This window comes from Notechis scutatus, chromosome 4 (genome assembly GCF_049901735.1).
Source record: "Notechis scutatus isolate UNSWTSFEM ecotype Mainland chromosome 4, rNotScu1.2, whole genome shotgun sequence".
Classification (NCBI taxonomy): domain Eukaryota; kingdom Metazoa; phylum Chordata; class Lepidosauria; order Squamata; family Elapidae; genus Notechis; species Notechis scutatus.
In genome coordinates, this window is record NC_142012.1 from 6,192,848 (window position 1) to 6,212,141 (window position 19,294).

The following is a 19,294-nucleotide window of genomic DNA, read 5'->3' on the forward strand; positions in this document are numbered from 1 at the left end:
AGCAACATGGGTTGCGTGGCTTACGAGGGAGGAAATGGCCCTGACTCCCTTCACAAGGCACACTTGGGGAGGGAGTTTAAAGGAGAGGCAGTTGGGAGGGGCGTTTGTCGGGAACAAACATTGAGTTTATCTAGTGTTGGTTGATTTTATCTGAGTTCCTGGCATCCTCCCAACTGGTTGGATTTATTGCCATGTTACTTCACTTCTGGAACTCCTTAGCTTGCCCTGCCAGATTTATTACCTTATCTTGCCTTGTTGGATTTATAGTTTAGTTTTCTGTTTACACTTATTTTGGATTGAAATATCTGCAGCCCAAGGCGGTTGCAGGTTCCTGGGAGAGTTTTTCTCCAGACCGGAGAGTAACCGGGACATTGGGGGCAAACTTGGAGCTAATGAAGAGACCAAGACTTATTCTCTGATCGTGTTGCCTTTGTGCCACGCCCCGGGTCATCACACCCTGAAGAAAAAGGGGAGAAGAGAGTTGTCTCTTTGTTCTGTTGTCACTGAACACCTTTATTGAACACAAACTTTGTGCTGAAAGAGACACCTGTTGCCTTCAGCCAAGAACATCGCGGCAGCTGGAAGCCTCCGGAGGTCCTCTAGACGGGCCAGGCAGCCTGACAACTGCTGGGGCAGAGCCGGGGGTGGCGCCCAGCCCAAGGAGCAGAGTAGACCCTCATGGCTTCCTGCGTTCCAGGCACAACCTGGCCAATTCTTTGCACGCCATCCTGGTTCCTTCCCCAACCGGGGCGTTGGTATAGTTCGATTTCCACTGACACCCGGGAAGTTTTGCAGTCTTTCTGTGCTCAATGCAGCTTTGCTTTTCACACACTCCAAAAGCCGAGCCAGGAAGTTTGTGTGGAACCATCCTTCCTGGTTTCCTTTTGTTTCCTTTTTTTTTTTTTCCTAACAAGAACCAAAACCCCAAAAACAAGTTTAGCCAGCTTCCCGGAGAAGAACCTCCTAGCACAATGAAGGAAGAAGAATTATTAGACTTCTTTTTTTTTTTTTTTTTGTCATTCCTGGCCGGATGGTCTGGTTCGGGTCAGCCACGACGGAAGAAGGCGGCGTCTTTCAGAAGTCCATTTTGTCCTTCGTTCCCGGGCAGGTTCCTCTCACAAAAAAAAACGTTGGAAGAAATCCGGCTCACGAAACGTCGCGTCCCCCTTCCTACCCCGAAGAGATGAACTGCCCTGGCTTTAAAAAAAGCATGCTAAGAGCTCATCGGAAACCCCTTTGAGAGGGGTGGGGCGAGATGGGAGGGGGGTCCCCGACCTCGTCCCCCTTCCCCAGCCACCCACAGGAAAGAGAGCTGCCCCACACACACACACCTCGGGGCTCTTTCCCGCTTTGTTCACCCTGAACGGATCTCGAGGTCAGGAAAAAAAGAGGGATGTGGAGGCTCAGAACAGGAGGAAGGTCCCCCTGTGTCCAGAAGAGGGAGGGGGTGGGTGGGAAACGACAACATCTGGGGGGGGTTGCTGGAGGGGAGGACGATCAGTACATCTTCTGTCGGCTGGGCAAGATGGCTTCCTTGATGAAGGAGAAGACGAGGAGGATCCCGGAACGTTTCCCTCGCTTCCCTTTGGTGAAGTAGCTGGAGACCACGTCGTCTGAGGAGGCAAAGGAGACACAGATCAGAGCGAAGGCCGAGCGAGTTGGGGTTCAAAACGGGAAGGGCCTCGTCCATCCATCCACCTAACCCTTCCCCCAGGGCCAGAGGTGGTATTCAGCCGGGTCTGACCGGTTCTGGAGAACCGGTAGCGGAAATTTTGAATAGTTGGGAGAACCAGCCAATCCCGCCTCGGACTGGCACCCGCCAACCCCATCTCTTCTCTGCCTCCCATTGAGTCCCAGCTGATCGGCTGGGTCTTCTTTGGTTGCCCTGCATAGGAGAACAGAGCTGGAAAGCAGGTTAGTGGGGTGGGGAGGGAAGGGAAGGGGGATTTTGCAGTATATCCTTCCCCCAGGAGTAGGGAACTGATAATAATTTTTTTTTGAATCCCACCACTGCCCAGGGCATACTGTGGAGAAAACACTCGTCCCCCAGACCCACTCATCCCACCCGCTGACAGCTGAAGGGACACGTGGGAACCAGAGGGCAGGCGAGGGAGCCCAACGCCAGGCCCATCCAGGGTGAAAAGTGAATATATGCATTGAATACCAGAGCTGAACGGGGCAGCTGGCTTTGTTCCCTCTTTCTTATTTCTTTTTTTAATATCCAGCAGCATTTAATTATTTTACTTTTATATAGTTTTTTTTTCCACAGAGCATTTTATAGAATAGAATAGAATAGAATGGAATGGAATGGAATGGAATGGAATGGAATGGAATGGAATAGAATAGAATAGAATAGAATAGAATAGAATAGAATAGAATAGAATAGAATAGAATAGAATAGAATAGAATAGAATAGAAAAGAAAATATGGAATGGAATGGAATGGAATGGAATGGAATGGAATGGAATAGAATAGAATAGAATAGAATAGAATAGAATAGAATATAGAATGGAATGGAATGGAATGGAATGGAATGGAATGGAATGGAATGGAATAGAATAGAATAGAATAGAATAGAATAGAATGGAAAATATGGAATGGAATGGAATGGAATGGAATGGAATAGAATAGAATAGAATAGAATAGAATAGAATAGAATAGAAACCTTTATTGCCATTGCATTCCACAAATACAATGAAATTCGAAAGCTACTCCAGCACAGCGCCCCAAACACCACATCACAATCACACTACCGAGTATTTAAAAATTAAAATAAATAATAATAATAATAATAATAATAATAATAATAATAATAATAATAATAGGACTAAATCACAAATGCACTGTTTGCTTCAAGACAGTTCCTGCCTTGGAAAAGAAACTGTTTCTCAATCTATTAGTCCTCATTTTATGACACCTATAACGCCTCCTTGATGGTAACAGTTTGAAATATGAATGTTTAGGATGAAACGGTCTGTGGAGATTTTCAGTATCTGGTTTTCGCAATCTCCTCCAAAGAAGAACGAGAGCAACCGATGATTTTATTTTATTGTACAATATGTCAACTCATAAAATATTTCTATGGCCTTTTTAGAGATGCCAACAGAAAGGGAGGGAGGGAAAGGGGTTTGAAAGAGCAGTGCGGCAGCTTGGAAACCAAAAGTGCATTCCATAAATAGTTTTTCAAAGATAGCAACTAGGTGACTGAAGTTTCTCCCGTGGCAAATATCTAACTGGAGAGCATGATGGATGACTCTTGGCTAGGGACGTGTCCCATTGGAGAATATGAATTATGATACACCCACAGGTCAGGGGAAACCAGGGTCAAGGGTGACCATGAATGATGTGTCCCAGAGTCGGCTACACCCAAGCAGTGCCGGACATGTTAACTCCCAATAAATCCTTTTGAAGTTTTGGAAGTTTGGCTCGAGACTCAGGATTCAAATGGGGTAACTGCCCGAATCCTGACATAATATAAAATACAAAAAGAAAAGAAAATAGGAAAGGAAGGGAAGGAAGGAAAAGGAATGGGAAAAGGGAGGGTGTGATACAAGGGGGAAGAGAAAAAGAGTACTAGCAGTGAGAGGCGGTGACTCAGTGGTTAAGATGCTGAGCTTGTCAATCAGGAAGGTCGGCAGTTCGGCGGTTCAAATCCCTAGCGCCCCGTAACGGAGTGAGCTCCCGTTCCTTGTCCCAGCTTCTGCCAACCTAGCAGTTCGAAAGCACATAAAAAATGCAAGTAGGAAAATAGGGACCCCTTTGGTGGGAAGGGAACAGTGTTCCATGCGCCTTCAGCATTTAATCATGCCAGACACATGACCGCGGAGACGTCTTCGGACAGTGCTGGCTCTTCGGCTTTGAAATGGAGATGAGCACCGCCCGCTAGAGCCTCCGGGACGATGAAAACTGCCTCAAACGGGCTGAAAAACAGCTGGGAGGCATGCACATGTGCAGTGCAGGCAAGTTTGGCTGGGGCTCGTGTGCCCGGACAAATGGTTCTGCGTGCCACAGGTTTGCCATCATGGTCCTAGACCAAGCCAAGTCCAAAAACAGTAGGGAATTCCTGGAAGCCTTGGCACCCTGACAAATCAGCCATCCACAAACACGTGGAGGTAAACAACATTTACACACCATTTCAAAGAGAGAAGTAAAAAGGCCCAAACACCAGCAATCAATACTAAGATAAGCAGAGATTAATAATGGACCGACAATCAACAAGCAAAGAATACCCCAATCAAGGAATGATGAGCTACAATCTCCTGAGCAGGGGGTTGGACTAGAAGACCTCCAAGGTCCCTTCCGACTCTATTATTATTCTGTTCTATTCAATCCAACAGGACACGGCAATCTAATCGAGGAACTACCAGGAACGTTCCCAGCAACGTTGTATATAAACAGAGAGTAAATCCTCCCCGCTTCTAACACTCATGATGTTTCCTTGTTGGATAATGAAACGTCACAAGAGAGCAGCACCAAGGATACATGAGCCCTCCTCTCCACAAACCCTCATTCCCTTCCAACACTGATGAAGTTACGTAGTTGGGTCTTGAGATGTCTGCAAGAAAACAACCCAGCTCAGAGAGCACTAAGGACCTCACAGTTCTCCCCTTCTTCCTCTTCCTCCTCCTCCTCCACCTCCCTGCAAACCCCACTCCCTTCCAACACTGATGAGGTTACGTCGTTGGGTCATGAGATGTCCGCAAGAAAACCTGCGTGCCACAGGTTTGCCATCATGGTCCTAGACCAAGCCAAGTCCAAAAACAGGAATTCCTGGAAGCCTTGGCACCCTGACGAATCAGCCATTCACAAACACGTGGAGGTAAACAACATTTACACACCATTTCAAAGAGAGAAGCAAAAAGGCCCAAACACCAGCAATCAATACTAAGATAAGCAGAGATTAATACTGGACCGACAATCAACAAGCAAACAATACCGCAATCAAGGAATGATGAGCTACAATCTCCTGAGCAGGGGGTTGGACTAGAAGACCTCCAAGGTCCCTTCCGACTCTGTTATTATTCTGTTCTATTCAATCCAACAGAACACGGCAATCTAATTGAGGAACTACCAGGAACGTTCCCAGCAACGTTGTATATAAACGGAGAGTAAATCCTCCCCGCTTCTAACACTCAAGATGTTTCCTTGTTGGATAATGAAACGTCACAAGTGAGCAGCACCAAGGATGCCTGAGCCCTCCTCTCCACAAACCCTCATTCCCTTCCAACACTGATGAGGTTACGTCGTTGGGTCATGAGATGTCCGCAAGAAAACCTGCGTGCCACAGGTTTGCCATCATGGTCCTAGACCAAACCAAGTCCAAAAACAGTAGGGAATTCCTGGAAGCCTTGGCACCCTGACGAATCAGCCATCCACAAACACGTGGAGGTAAACAACATTTACAGAGAGAGAGCCCCAAGGACCTCACAATGCTCCCCCTCTTCCTCCCTCTCCTCCTCCCCTCTTCCCTGCAAACCCCACTCCCTTCCAACACTGATGTGGTTACATAGTTCGATCTTGAGACGTCTGCAAGAGAACCCACCGCTGAGAGTCCCAAGGACCCCCCCACCTCACCAATTCCTCGAGGCCAGCCATCACGGCCCACAGCCGCTCTCCTCACTACTCTCCCCCCTCCCCCCCTTTTACGGAGAGACCCCAAGTTGCTGCGGATTTTGTTCTGGGTGGGAATCCTGCCTGGGGTCGTCTTGCCCCCTTCCCTGGGCCACAAGTGGGGTGGTGGTGGTGGGTGCCTGGCTAGAGAACTCACCTCCCGGCTGCACGGTGGACGGCAGGACGTTTTCGCCAGCCGACAAGGAGACGAAGAAGGCGAAGGGGGTGAGCCAGAGGCAGAAGGTGAAATAGGCCAGTACCTGGAGAGGGGGAAGGGGGAGAAAGAGCATCAGGTAAGCCCCAGTGTCCCCACTCCCCTCAAAAACCATCCCAGCAACCTCCAGCTGCCCTCCCAGAGCTCCCCCTGCAGGCCCAAAGCGCCCCTGGACCAGCTCGTCCCACCAGGGCCACAGCCAGGAACCAGACTGGCTCCATTTTGAGACCTGACTTAGTCAAAAGATGGGGGGGCAGGTGAAACCCCAGATTGTTCCTCCCGCAACCCCCTACGGATAGTCCTCGACTTACGACCGGGTCCCGCCCGACATTTCTGTAGCCGAGCGAGGTGTTTCTCGAACGGAGCTTTGGCCTCCTTTTGGACGGCCGTTCCTCGCCGTTAAGCAAATCGCCGCGGGAACCCAGTTCGTTCAGCAGATCCGGCTTCCCCCATCGACTCGGCTCGTCAGAAGGTTCACAAAAGGGGATCGCGTGACGCCTCGCCCCTGCCCCCAGGGGAGGGACACTGCGACCGTCGCTAAGTGTGAGACCGCTGCTGAGGCCTCTGAATTTTGACCATGCGACGGCGGTGAATGTCGCCACAGTCGTTAAGTGTGAAAAAGAGGTCCTTTTTTTCCAATGCCGTCGTAACTTTGGACGCTAAATGAGCCATTGTTTAGTTCGAAACTACCTATACGGGGGCGGGGGATTCTTGACTTATAATCGATCGCTTAGCGGCCTACTTGAAAAAAAAAAGGCGATTTACGACCTGAATCCAAAGTTATAACTGGGCTGGAAGGTGGGATTAGGGGCAGGTCACATGGTAGCAATGCCACTTTTACGAGTGTCCCGGGGTCACATTTTATGTCATTTCGGCCAAAAACCCCACCCCTTATTTCTGGCTTTTGGTAAAAACCGCCTCCACGGAGAACCACGGATTCGTATTTACAACACCATTGTTCTTTTAACGACCGCCGCAAAACAAACCCCAAACAAACCCCCAAAATCTTAAAGTCAGGTCGGTCATACGTTCGACCCCCCCACACACACACTTTACGACTATTACAGCCAGTCTCCATTATGGTCGTAACTCAAGGAATTTGGTGCTGCTTTGGGGCTCCGTGGCTGCGGCTGCCACCGAAGGCGTGAGAGACTCAGCGGCAGCAAGAAAGGCGCTTTCCTCAGCGGCAGGTGGTCCTCGAGTTACGACCATCTGCTTAACGGCTGTCCGAAGGGACGAAGGCGCTGGGGGGGAAAAAAGGGGACTTACGGCCGGTTCTCATACTTACGGCCATGGCAGCGTCCCCGCACAAACTTTGGGGGCTTGGCAATGGGTTCAACACGGTTGCAGCACCCCGGCCTTCTGAAAAAACCAAGCCAATGAGGGGGAAAAGCCATATTTCACTTAACGATGGTGTGATTCACTTAACAACCCAGGGATCCGCTTAACAACTCTGCCCCCCACCCCAAAAAAGGTCCTGACATCAGCTATTATGACTCTAATGAACAACCATCTTGCTCAGCGGTGGAAATTTTAGTCGTAAGTCGAGGACTCGCCGTAGAGAGAGGAAAACACAGCAGGGAGGGTCTCGTGGCTCTTAGGGTCGCCCGCCTCCCTCCGGACCCCTCTTACCTCTGAGAAGGGGTAATATTCCTCTGCAAAATATTGAAAGGCCAGGTAATGGTTCAGCACAACCAGCACTGCCAAAATGGAGGGGGAAAAGAGAGAGAGAGAAGGGGCTCATAAATTCGGAGGGGCTTCGTTCAGCCAACGAGATCCCCCTCAGACCCAAACACTGCAGGGACGGAACTGTGCCGCAGGTAACGGCCGTCGGCAAAAGCAGAAAAACAGCAGCTCCCCAACGCTTTAAGCCTCGAGCTGCTTGAGCCAAGGCGTTCTGACCCACGCCCTTTCCCGACAAATTAAACACGATCCAAAGGGAAGAGTAAACCTTTTAATGCTTCTGCAAAATAATTAGCTGTGATAAGCGCAAGCCTTGCCAAAACGGTGTGAGATTTTGCCAAAAGATAACAGACAAGAAATAATTTGCAAAATAAGAATCCTCAAATACCAACTCAGGATACTGGAATGTCCACGAGGCTGGAGTTTCAAAACGTCTTTGCCTTCTGCAAAGAGCGTTCGTTTTGCAGCTGGCTTTATTCTTCTTGAAGGAGGGGCCATTACCTTGCAGCCTTACTCCCGAGTCGCCCGTGCTGTTGCAGCTGCTCTTTCCTGTGAGCAATCCTGCGCGCACGCGCCATTTAGCACAGGCTCCTCGGGAACCTCCTCATCGCTGCTGCCAGCCCCCACAATCTCCGAAGGCTGCAGTCCACTCCCTAATGGTCCTGGCCCCTCATCTGAGTCCTCACTCTCCTCAGCCGTCCGCACCTGCTGCCGGCTAACCACAGCACGAGGGTTGGACTAGAAGACCTCCCGAGGCCTCTTCCCACTGTCCTTCGGTACTCCTGTAAATAAAGTTTGTTCATGGGGAAAATGGGGGCTCCTGATTTCAGTCAGGCTGACATTTACAGAACGAAGGGAGATGGAGCACTATCCCTTAATATACCGCTTCACTAGGCTTTTACGGCCCTCTCTGAGCAGTTTACAGAGTCAGCCTCTTGCCCCCAACAATCTGGGTCTCCATTTGACCGACCTCAGTAGGGTGGAAGTCTGAGTCAACCTTGAATCGGTCAGGATCAAACTCCTGTCAGTGGGCAGAGACAGCCTGCAATACTGAATTCTAACCACTGAGCCACCACAGTTAGGTAAGCAGGTGTTGTGGTTAGCCAACAGCAGTTGCGGACAGCTGAGGAGAGCGAGGACTCAGATGAGGGGCCAGGACCATTGTGGACTGCTGCCTTCGGAGATTGTGGGGGCTGGCAGCAGCGGTGAGGAGGTTCCCGAGGAGCCCGTGCCAAGTGCGTGTGCACGCAGGGCTGCTTGCAGGAAAGAGCAGCTGCAGCAGCACAGGTGACTCAGGAGTAAGGCTGCAAGGTAATGGCCCCTCCTTCAAGAAGATAAAAGCCAGCTGCGAAGCGAACATTCTTTGCAGGAAGCAAAGACGCTTTGAAACTCCAGCCTCGTGGACATTCTAGTATCCTTAGTTGGTATTTGAAGATTCTTATTTTGCAAATTATTTCTTGTCTGTTTTGTTTTGGCAAGTCTCACACATTAAAGGATCTTGTGAAATATTTCTTATCTGTGATTCTTGGCATCTTGCACAGTTCTGGCAAGGTTTGTGCTTATCAAAGTTAATTAGTTTGCAGCAGCCTTTTAACCGGGGATTTGTAAGACTCATTAAAAGGTTTCTGTTCCCTTTGGTTTGTGTTTGTTTTATTGGAAAAGAGTTTGGGTCAGAACAGTAGGTAGCTAGGCAGGTAACTACATAGAAGATAGATAGAGATACTTACATACACAGAGAGAGAGAGAGAAAGAGAGAGAGAGATAGACAGAGTCAGACAGATAGATGATGGATGGATGGATGGATGGATGGATGGATGGATGGATGGATGGACAGACAGACAGCTAGACGGCTAGATAGATGGATGACAGATAGGTAGATAATACAGACAGACAAGATGAGTAGACAGACAGACAGACAGAATGACAGACAGTCCTTACTCCAAGCAATCTCCCAGTCTAAATTTGGATGGCAAGGGAAAAAAAGGAAGTGAAAACAGGTAGCCTTTGACTTACCTGGTTTCTGAATCGTTCTACATCTGATGGAGACACCACGCCACTCCCCCACAAAAACTATCAGGCTGACAATGTCTCAAGCCAGAGACTGCAGGATTAATCAAGAGCTGATTTTCTCTCATAACCTAAAGCGGAGGGCGTGGTGGTGTCTCCAAACCTGGCCATTTTTAAGACTCCAACTCCCAGAATCCCCCACAGCCAGCCTGGTCTAACTGAAAAAGAGTGTCCAACCTTGGCCACTTAAAAACTCACGGACCTTCGATTTCCACGCTGGCTGGGGAATTCTGGGAGCGGAAGTCCAGGAGCCTTAAAAGTGGCCAGGTTTGGGAGACCCAATATCTTAAACCAGTGGCCCCCAACCTTTTTTGTGCCACGGGCCGGTACCGGCATCACAAAATGATCCGCGGCCCGGTACCGGCATCAGCACGCATGACAAGGCAAGGCGAGCCGAACGACCGGCCAGCCAGCCGTCCCCCGCTTCTCTCCGCCACCTTCAACGCCTCCTTTGTACCTTTGTCGATGGGCTTCGGGACGGCCGGGACGGTCGCTTGGCTCGCCTTGCCTTGGGTGCTGAAAAAATCCTCGCGCCTTAGTTTCGTTGAAGCCGCCCCCTTCGATGAAACTAAGGCGTGAGGATTCCTTCAGGACCCAAACGCCGCTTTCCAACCGGAAAAGCTCACCCGGAAGCACTTTATCATCGAAAAAAAGATGGCGGCGCCCAGCAAACTGGCGGCCCGGTAGAAAATGTTCCACGGACCGCTACCGGTCCGGGGCCCGGTGGTTGGGGACCCCTGCCCTCAATGTCTTTCAGGCAAGGCCGCAGGGCAATAAGCCCGGTGACACAACCTCGCTTGACAAAAGTCACAATCAGAGAGGCAGACGCCGTGAGGAAGGCCCTCCAGGGCCGTAGGGGAGTCGGGGGTGGGTGGCCACTCACCACAGGAGAGGATGAAATTTGGAGAGGTCAGCATGATGAAAGGGAAAGTTTGCAGCAATCCGAAGTAGACCAGGTTGGTGAAGAGACCCACGCCCACCACGAGACCCGGGAAGTGCTCAAAGAGATACAGGCCGACCAGCACAGCCGTGGAGAACTAGGAGAGAGAGAGAGAGAAAGAGGTCAAGGGGGTAAAAGAGTCTCAAGTCGTGCCAGGCAAAGGGGTCTGGAAGGTGGACTTCACCGGGCTCATTTCTGGTTCTTAGGGCGAGACACTTCAGTCGGAACAGAGCTGGAAGGGGGCTCAGCTGCCTCCTATCTCAGTGATCGCCAACCCGGTAGGCTGAAGACCACTGGTGGTCTGTGAGAAAATTTTGGTGGTCCACAGAGAAATGTCTCCCCCAAAGCAATTAATCCAAGCTGCGCGGAACACAAGGCTTCTGTCGCTTGCGTTGTAGACAACACAAGGTAGTGAGGAGAGGGGGGGAAGGGGTGGAAACTTGCCCCCCTCGCCCCATGTGCCTCGCCTGGCCACTAGGCTGTTTTCCGCTTCTTTCTTCTTCTGATTTTGGCTGCATGCAAGGAAAGCAGCAGAAGTCTTTCTTTCTCTCCCCCAAACTCCGCCAGAAATGAGTCTTTGGGACCCTGCATGGCCTCCTGCTCCAAGAGGTTGCGCCGGCGCGCCAAGTCTCACCAAGACTCGTTTCTGGCGGAGTTTGGGGGAGAGAAAGAAAGACTTCTGCGGCTTCTGCTGCTTTCCTTGCATGAAGCCAAAAGTCTCTCTCTCCCTGTGAGAACAGAGCTGGAGACGGTATCCTGCGATCCCAAATAAAAGATCGATCGATCGGTAGGAAAACGGGGTGGGGGATTTTCCTGCAGACTTTTTGGGGGGATTTTCCCAAGGTCTCTGATCCGCGGGATTTAAAATTATGAGTTTGGTGGTCCCTGAGGTCTAAAAGGTTGGCGACCCCTGTCCTGTCTGAGGGGTTTCCTGGCGCTGGTGGCTGCTCCTCCTCTCCCTGCCTCCCAAGGTCCTTTTCACCTCCAATCAGGGATGCTCTCTTATGCTGAGAAACCTCTATTTCTTGTCCCAAAGGTGCTTTTTTTCCCCCCCAAGAGGCAATTGGACTTTCTGGTTTTTTTTCTTTGAAGACGTTCCGCTTCGCATCAGAAAAGCTTCTCCGGCTTTGTGTTGGGGTTTGGACTGAAGAAGATCCTTGGATGAGAAGCGAAATGTCTTTCAAAGAAAAACCCAGAAAGTCCAGTTGCCTCTCGGGGAGGGGGGGGGGGGAGAAGCACCTTTGGGACAATCGTGACCTGGATGATGGAGAATCTCCTTAGGCCTCTATTTCTTGATAACCCTCGTTCTCTGATGAGAGACAATCAATCAGAATACAGCTGGGAGGGACCTTGGAGGTCTTCTAGTCCAGCCCCCCTGCTCAAACAGAAGACCTTATATAATTCCAGACAAATGCTTCTCCAATCTCTTCCTTGAAAACCTCCAGGGATATTGAAGCACCCACAACTTCTGGTGGCAAGCTGTTCCACCGGTCAATTGTTCTCACCGTTAGGAAATTTCTCCTTAATTCCAGGTTGCTTCTCCTACTGATTGGTTTCCATCTGTTCTTTCTTGTCCTGCCTTCAGGTGCTTTGGAAAATAAGTTGACCCCCACCTCTTCTTTGGGGCAGCCCCTCAAATACTTGAATATTGCTATCGTGTTACCCCATCCTAGTTTTTCTGGGTGTGTTAACCCATTCCGGGCTAGACACAATAATAGAATGACAGAGTTGGAAGGGACCTTAGAGGTCTTCTAATCCAGCCCCCCGATCAAGCAGGACACCCTAGCCCATTTCAGACAAATGCCTATCCAGACTCTTCTTCAAAACCTCCAGTGGTGGATCACCCACGATTTCTGGTTCCTCCGATTACTTGTTCTTACAGTCAGGAAGTTTTTTCCTTAATTCCAGCTTGCTTCTCTCCTGGATTAGTTTCCATCCATTGTTTCTTGTCCTGCCTTCAGGTGCTTTGGACAATGTGACACACACACCCCTTCCTCTTCTTTGGGGCAGCCCCTCAAATACTGGAATACTATCATGCTCCCCCTTAGCTATCATGTCACACACACACACACACACACACACACACCCATCCAAGCAGCTTCATCAGCCAGAGAAAGCTAGTCAGGGAGAGAGTCGTGGGAATGGACCAATTCCTTCGATCCAACCTTTGCAGGGAAGGACTGAGAACCCACACATCGCAATGCGTTTCGGGGAGGAGACACACACACACACACACACACGAGGTGGGCGTGGTGCCCTCCCTCTGCCCAGCTAACTTGCTCTGGGCGTTGAGGCTGTTTGGATGATGAGCAGTGAAAGGTCTCAAAATCACCCAAAATGATTGTCCGGCTGCCGTGACCCCAACCTTCAGATATGAGAGGAAGCAAGGGACCATTCTAACGGATGGACGCCATGCTCAGACCAGGCGCTGGGGAGGGAAGGAGGGTCGGCAGCCTCCTGTGATGACCCGGGGCGTGACACAAAGGCAACACCGTCGCATCAGTAAGAAAAGTCCCTTTCATACCTCCAACTTTGCCCCCAATGTCCGGTTACCTTCGGCTGGAGAAAAAAAAACTCTCCCAAAACCAGTCTTTAATTGGAGGAAATTCAGTCCGAAAACAAAGTACATAAAAACTGTAACTAAAAATCCACACAAACCATGCTGCAGCAATTAATTGGGCAGGGCATGAGAAGGAATTGCAGACCTCAAAGGCCAACAAAACACACACAGTTGGGAAGACGCCAGGAACACAGATAAGCCTCGACCATAAAAGATAACTCAGATTTGCTTTCAACAAGTTGCTGTACGCAAACTCCCTTTTTAAACACTGTGTTCCCAGCTGCAGCTAATGAAGGGAATCGGGGCCCTTTCCTCCCCCATAAGCCATGCAACTCACGTTGCTCCCTTCTCCATTCCTCCCTGCGTGCCCTAGGATGAAGAGGGGGGTGGGCCTGGGTCTTCCTCCGAATTTCCTCTGCCTTGTTCTACCTCTTCCCTGCTCTGCCCAGCTGGACTTTGCCCTTCCCCAGTTTCTTCCACAGCCAACGGAGCCACACTCCCGCTTGCTGTCAGCTGCTCGGCCTCCCCTTGGAATCAGATTCCAACAGGGGCATGACACCTCCACTCCCCAAGCCTGCTGCTTTCTTCGCCACCTCTGGCCACGCGGGAGGTGGAAAAAAAAGAGAGACCCAATGAAAAGCCCCAAGGAAGAAAAAAACGTCCCTCTAAATCTCAGTTCCCTCTAAATCTCAGTTTCTCAACCTCAGCCAATTCTCTGCCAGCTGAAGATTCCCCACCTCTTAACCTCACTGGGATTGAAAATGTTGCCCTAGAGATCAGCCCCCGCCCACCCACCCCCAAAGCCTATACAGGCAGTCCTCACCGTATGACCACAATCTCGAGCTCAACATTTCCATGGCTAAGCAAACGTTCTTTGAACTTTGTGCAACCTTTCTGGGCCCCCGTTATTAAGTGAATCACCGCCGTTGTTAAACCAGTCTGGATCCCCCCGTGGATTTCACGTGTCGGAAGGTCGCCCAAAAGGGGGGAATCACGTGACAACCCCCACCCCACCCCACTCCAGTTGCCAAGGGTCTGGATTTTGGATCGCGTGAACGTGAGGATGTTGCAGTGTGAAAACTGGTCGCAAGTCGTTTGTTTTTTCCCCCCTGGCATTGTAGCTTCCCAATGGTCCCTAAGCGAACAGTTGTTAAGTTGAGAACTACCTGTGCACATTTTCTCCAGGGAAGGGGAGACGGGACCGTCGAAAGCAGCCAAGGAAGTGGGTGCTTTCCCAGGGTCTCTCTTCCTGCCTCCCACTCCCTCCCTGTCCCAAACCAGAGAGACCTGCAGACCAGACAGACCTGCAGGTTTGATGCTTACCCAGATCATGTATTTGATGATGCGGCTTGTGGCCACGGTGTACTCTTCTATCAGCTCTGCCAGGTAGTACAATCCAGCCGCTGAGGGAGGGAGGGAGCAGGGAGGAAGAGGAGAAACACCCAACCATTAAGCCGTCCTGCCATGCTGCCTAACCTGCAGTCAGCTCCCCTGCAAGGGGAGGCCAAGGCCCAATTCCTCCCGCATCCCTGGCTGGACAGGCAAGGAGAGCAGCCTCCAATGCGGCCGACCTGTCCCTCCAAGCGTCCATCTCGGCCGTAGGATGGGAGGCAGGAGCGAAGGGAGAAGGCCACCGCCCTGCCTCTCCCCCCAAGCATGAAAACCACCACGCAGCTATTGCTAGCATGACATCTGCCCTTCCCACCTGGATATTGGCAGGAGATAAGAGGGTGGACAGAGTGATGGAGAGAAAGAGAGACAGAGAGGTAGACAGATCTAGATAGATAGATAGATAGATAGATAGATAGATAGATAGATAGATAGATAGATAGATAGATAGATAGATAATACCGATAGATGATGGATAGAAAGGTAGGCAGAGGTAGGTAGGTAGATAGATATGATGATTATATATATATACATAGATAACGATAATGATAGATGATAGATAGAGAGACAGAGAGGTAGATTGATCAAGATATAGATAGGTAGATAGATAAATGATGACGATAGATGATGGATAGAGAGAAAGGTAGGCAGGTAGGTAGGTAGGTAGGTAGATATGATTATATACATACAGATAATAGATAATGATAGATGATGGATAGAGAGGTAGATTGATCAAGATAGATAGATAGATAGATAGATAGATAGATAGATAGATAGATAGATATGATAATGATGATAATGATAGATCATGGATATAGAGAGAGGTAGATAGGTAGATAGATAGATAGATAGATATATGATAATGATGATAGATATGATAATGATAGATGATGGATAGAAAGAGAGATAGATAGATAGATAGATAGATAGATAGATAGATAGATAGATAGATGATAGATAATGGATAGAGGTAGGTAGTAGATATATGATTATAAACAAATTGAAGGAGCCCCTATGGGATCACCACTGTCACCTGTCATTGCAAACCTGTTCATGGAAGAATACGAATCCAGAGCCCTGGCCAATGCCATCCACAAACCCAAACTATGGTTAAGATACATCGATGACACATTCGTGATTTGGCCCCATGGAAAAGAAAACCTAAACAACTTCCTAACACACCTAAGCAGCACACACCCCAAAATCAAGTTCACCATGGAAACGGAAACAAACAACTACCATTCCTAGATGTACTAATCTACAAAAAAACAGATGGCACACTAGGACACACCATATACCAGAAGAAAACACACACCAACCGCTACCTCAACACCCAATCCCACCACCACCCAGCACAGATAAACTCCGTGGCTAAAACACTAATTACTAGAACCAAACGCCTGGCAGACAAGACACACATTAAGACTGAACTATGCACCCTGACCAAAGTACTGACAGCCAACGGCTTCCACAAAAGCAAAATCACCGGCTTGATCCACAAAAACACACTGAGACATAATAGAGACCCAGAAGATGAACAGGCCTATGGAACAGCTGTCCTGCCCTACATAAGAGGCACTACAGACAAAATTAGTAAGATACTACACAGACATCACATCAAGACTGCCTTCAAAACAGACAGAAAAATAGCAGCCATCCTCAGAAACCCCAAAGATAAAATTGATCTGGAAAACCAAGGCATATACGAAGTCCCCTGTGCATCATGCCCGGCCACATACATTGGACAGACCAATAGAAGAATAAGCACCCGCCTGGATGAACACAAAAATGCAGTCAAAAAGCTGGAACACACTTCCTCACTAGTCCAACACATGGAAGCCACAGGTCATAGCATCAACTTCAATGGCACCAAAACCCTAGCCACTATAGAAAACTCCAGCCACAGAGTCATCAGAGAAGCCATAGAGATTGAAAAAAGACCAGAAAGCATGAACAAAAGAGATGATTCCACCAGACTGTCAATCATTTGGAAGCCTGCACTCACAAACAAAAAAATCTCCACACCTGTAGCCAGGCAAACACCTGGGCACAAACAGATCCCCCCTGATACCTCCAGCTCAAACACACCCCAACCAGGCACCCAGATGAAACCCAGCTTCCTAACTAATGATAGCCGTCCATTTACCGGGAGCCAAGCTGCACTAAAGGCCTCCAATAAAGTAACACAATGTTGCCAGCCAATCAAGATACAAAAAGAGCCAAAAAACAGACAGAAGATATTAGAAACACCAATCAAGCAGAACACAGCAAACTCCAAGACCAATAAACACAGACCAAGACTCTCAACCAATCAGGATGAAGAAAAAACCATTCTGGCACAGCAATAGGCTGCCCCAAATTCAAATCTGAAACCACTGTAAAAGCCTGACTCACAGATGAACACTATACAGAAGCCTGATGATGGCAGATGAGATTCTGCCGAAACGTCGCTACAACTTTAAAAGCACAACTACTATGACGTGGGAAAATACCCGAACAAAGCTGAATGCCATACATGTAAGTACCCGCGAAAACTTAAGAAAACATATATGATTATATATATACATACATAATGATAATGATAGATGATGGATAGAGAGACAGAGAGGTAGATTGATCAAGATAGATATAGATAGGTAGATAGATAAATGATGACTATAGATAATGGATAGAGAGAAAGGTAGCTAGGTAGGTGGATAGATATGATGATTATATATATACACAGATAATGATAGATAATGATAGATGATGGATAGAGAGAGGTAGATTGATCGATAGATATATATAGGTAGGTAGGTAGGTAGGTAGGTAGATAGATAGATAGATAGATAGATAGATAGCGATGATAGATATGATAATGATGACAATGATAGATGATGGATATAGAGAGGTAGATAGGTAGGTAGATAGATATATGATGATAGATATGATAATGATAGATGATGGATAGAAAGACAGACACATAGATAGATAGATAGATAGATAGATAGATAGATAGATAGATAGATAGATAGATAGATAGATAGATAGATAGATATAGATAGACAGACAGACAGACAGAGATAATGATGATAGATAATGGATAGAGGTAGGTAGGTAGATATATGATTATATATATACATACATAATGATAATGATAGATGATGGATAGAGAGACAGAGAGGTAGATTGATCAAGATAGAGATAGATAGATAGATAGATAGATAGATAGATAGATAGATAGATAGATAGATATAATGATGATAGATAATGGATAGAGAGGGAGGTAGATAGATATAATAATGATTATATATACATAGATAATGATGATAGATAATGATAGATGGATACAGAGACAGAAGTAGATTGACCAAGATAGATAGATAGAGATGACAGATATGATAATGATAGATGATGGATATAGAGAAAGGTAGATAGTTAGGTAGGTGGATATATAATTATGATAGATAATAATAGATGATGTATAGACAGAAAGAAAGAGAGAGAGAGAGAAGATAGATATGATAGATGGTGAATAGAGGGATAGACAGGTGTTTTCAACCTTGGCAACTTTTAAGATGGGTGACTTCAACTCTCAGAATTCAGATGAGTCCACCCACCTTAAGAAACACCGACATGGATGAGACAGAAAAGATCAGTGATGCTCAACCTATGTTGGCTGGGGAACTTGGGAATTCTGGGAGTTGAAGTCCCCCCCATCTTAAAGTTGTCAAGGTTGAGAAACCTGAGACTGATAGATGATACATTTTAGATAGATAGAGGATAGGCAGATACATAGATGATAGATGATCATGATAGCTTATATAAACTGATAGATCGATTGACAGATTATATAAATGACTGATTTAGAGAAGGAAGGAGAAAGAGGCAGGATAAAACTCTATCATTACATAACTATAGTTCTGTATCTATAATATTACAAGAAACTGGGAAATATTCCTCTAACTTAAGTGTTCCTACATGTGTAATATATATCCTTCTTTTACTCTTTTTCTTCCTTTCTTTACTTTCCTTCCTTACAAGTACGTACGTACATACATACATACATATATACATACATACATATATATATATATGCGGAAGGAAGGAAAGGAAAGAAAGGAAGAGAGAGAAAGAAGGAAGGAAAGAAAGAAAGAAGGAAAGAGAAAGAGAGGGGGGGGAGAGAGGGAGAAGCCATCTAATCCTTCCTCCTCCTTTCTCCCTTACAACGACCGTGCGAGGTAGATCGGCCTGCCTTCTAGGGTCCTCTTCCTCCCCCCGCCCACCCAGGAATCAGGCCAGGGTTAGACTGCTCCTAAGGGTAGACTGCTCCTGGACGTGGAGGCTCCACGGCAGCCGGCCCGGGGAGGTGGGGGGGGCGGTGCCACGTCGGGCGGGCGGGACCATCGCGCTCCAGCCGTGGGGAGGAGGCGAGAGTCCGTCGTGGCGGGCGGCGCGGGGTCTTCCTGGGGAGGGAGGGCTCCGCTCACCGATGCCGAGGGTGACGAAGGCGGCCTGGATGAAGAGCGCGAGCCAGCTCAGCGCGTACATGAACCACATCGTCGCCCCGCGCCTCACCCGGCGGCTGGCAGCGATGGCTCCGCCCGGCACTTCCGGCACAGGCGGAAGTGGTTGGAACGCCAACGCCGCCGACCCCCCTGATCCTCTCTCCCCATCTCCCTCCTCCACAGCGGCCCCCGGCGGTCGGAGGTGGCGCGGCAGGACGGCGCTCGCTTCGCTCTGCCATCCCGGCGCCCGCGGGCGTCCTTTGGAAAAGGGCTTCTCCTGCATAAGAGACAACCAGGCGGGGGAGGCCCAGGCAGAGATGGGAGCTCTTAGAGAAGGTGGGGGG

General features: G+C 48.6%; 1 protein-coding gene across 1 annotated transcript; it reads right to left on the minus strand.

The window, feature by feature from the left end:
* Positions 1 to 882: 882 nt before the first annotated feature.
* Positions 883 to 19,054, minus strand: TEX261 (testis expressed 261). The gene is made up of 6 exons (XM_087965738.1): positions 18,933 to 19,054; positions 14,398 to 14,477; positions 10,458 to 10,611; positions 7,457 to 7,524; positions 5,768 to 5,870; positions 883 to 1,613 (listed from the first exon to the last, which is right to left on the minus strand). Exons 1-6 carry the CDS (start codon positions 19,000 to 19,002, stop codon positions 1,498 to 1,500), a joined length of 591 nt encoding a protein of 196 aa, XP_087821864.1. The 5' UTR covers positions 19,003 to 19,054; the 3' UTR covers positions 883 to 1,497.
* Positions 19,055 to 19,294: the final 240 nt, after the last annotated feature.

What these genes read in the sequence shown, in the direction of transcription:
- TEX261 (XM_087965738.1), bottom strand. Translation starts at nt 19,002, where the DNA reads ATGTGGTTCATGTACGCGCTGAGCTGGCTCGCGCTCTTCATCCAGGCC. An exon ending in AATATTACCCCTTCTCAGAG is followed by an intron (nt 5,871 to 7,456) that starts GTAAGAGGGGTC and finishes CCCCCTCTCCAG; the next exon opens with GTACTGGCCTATTTCACCTT. An exon ending in GTCCACCGTGCAGCCGGGAG is followed by an intron (nt 1,614 to 5,767) that starts GTGAGTTCTCTA and finishes TTGCCTCCTCAG; the next exon opens with ACGACGTGGTCTCCAGCTAC.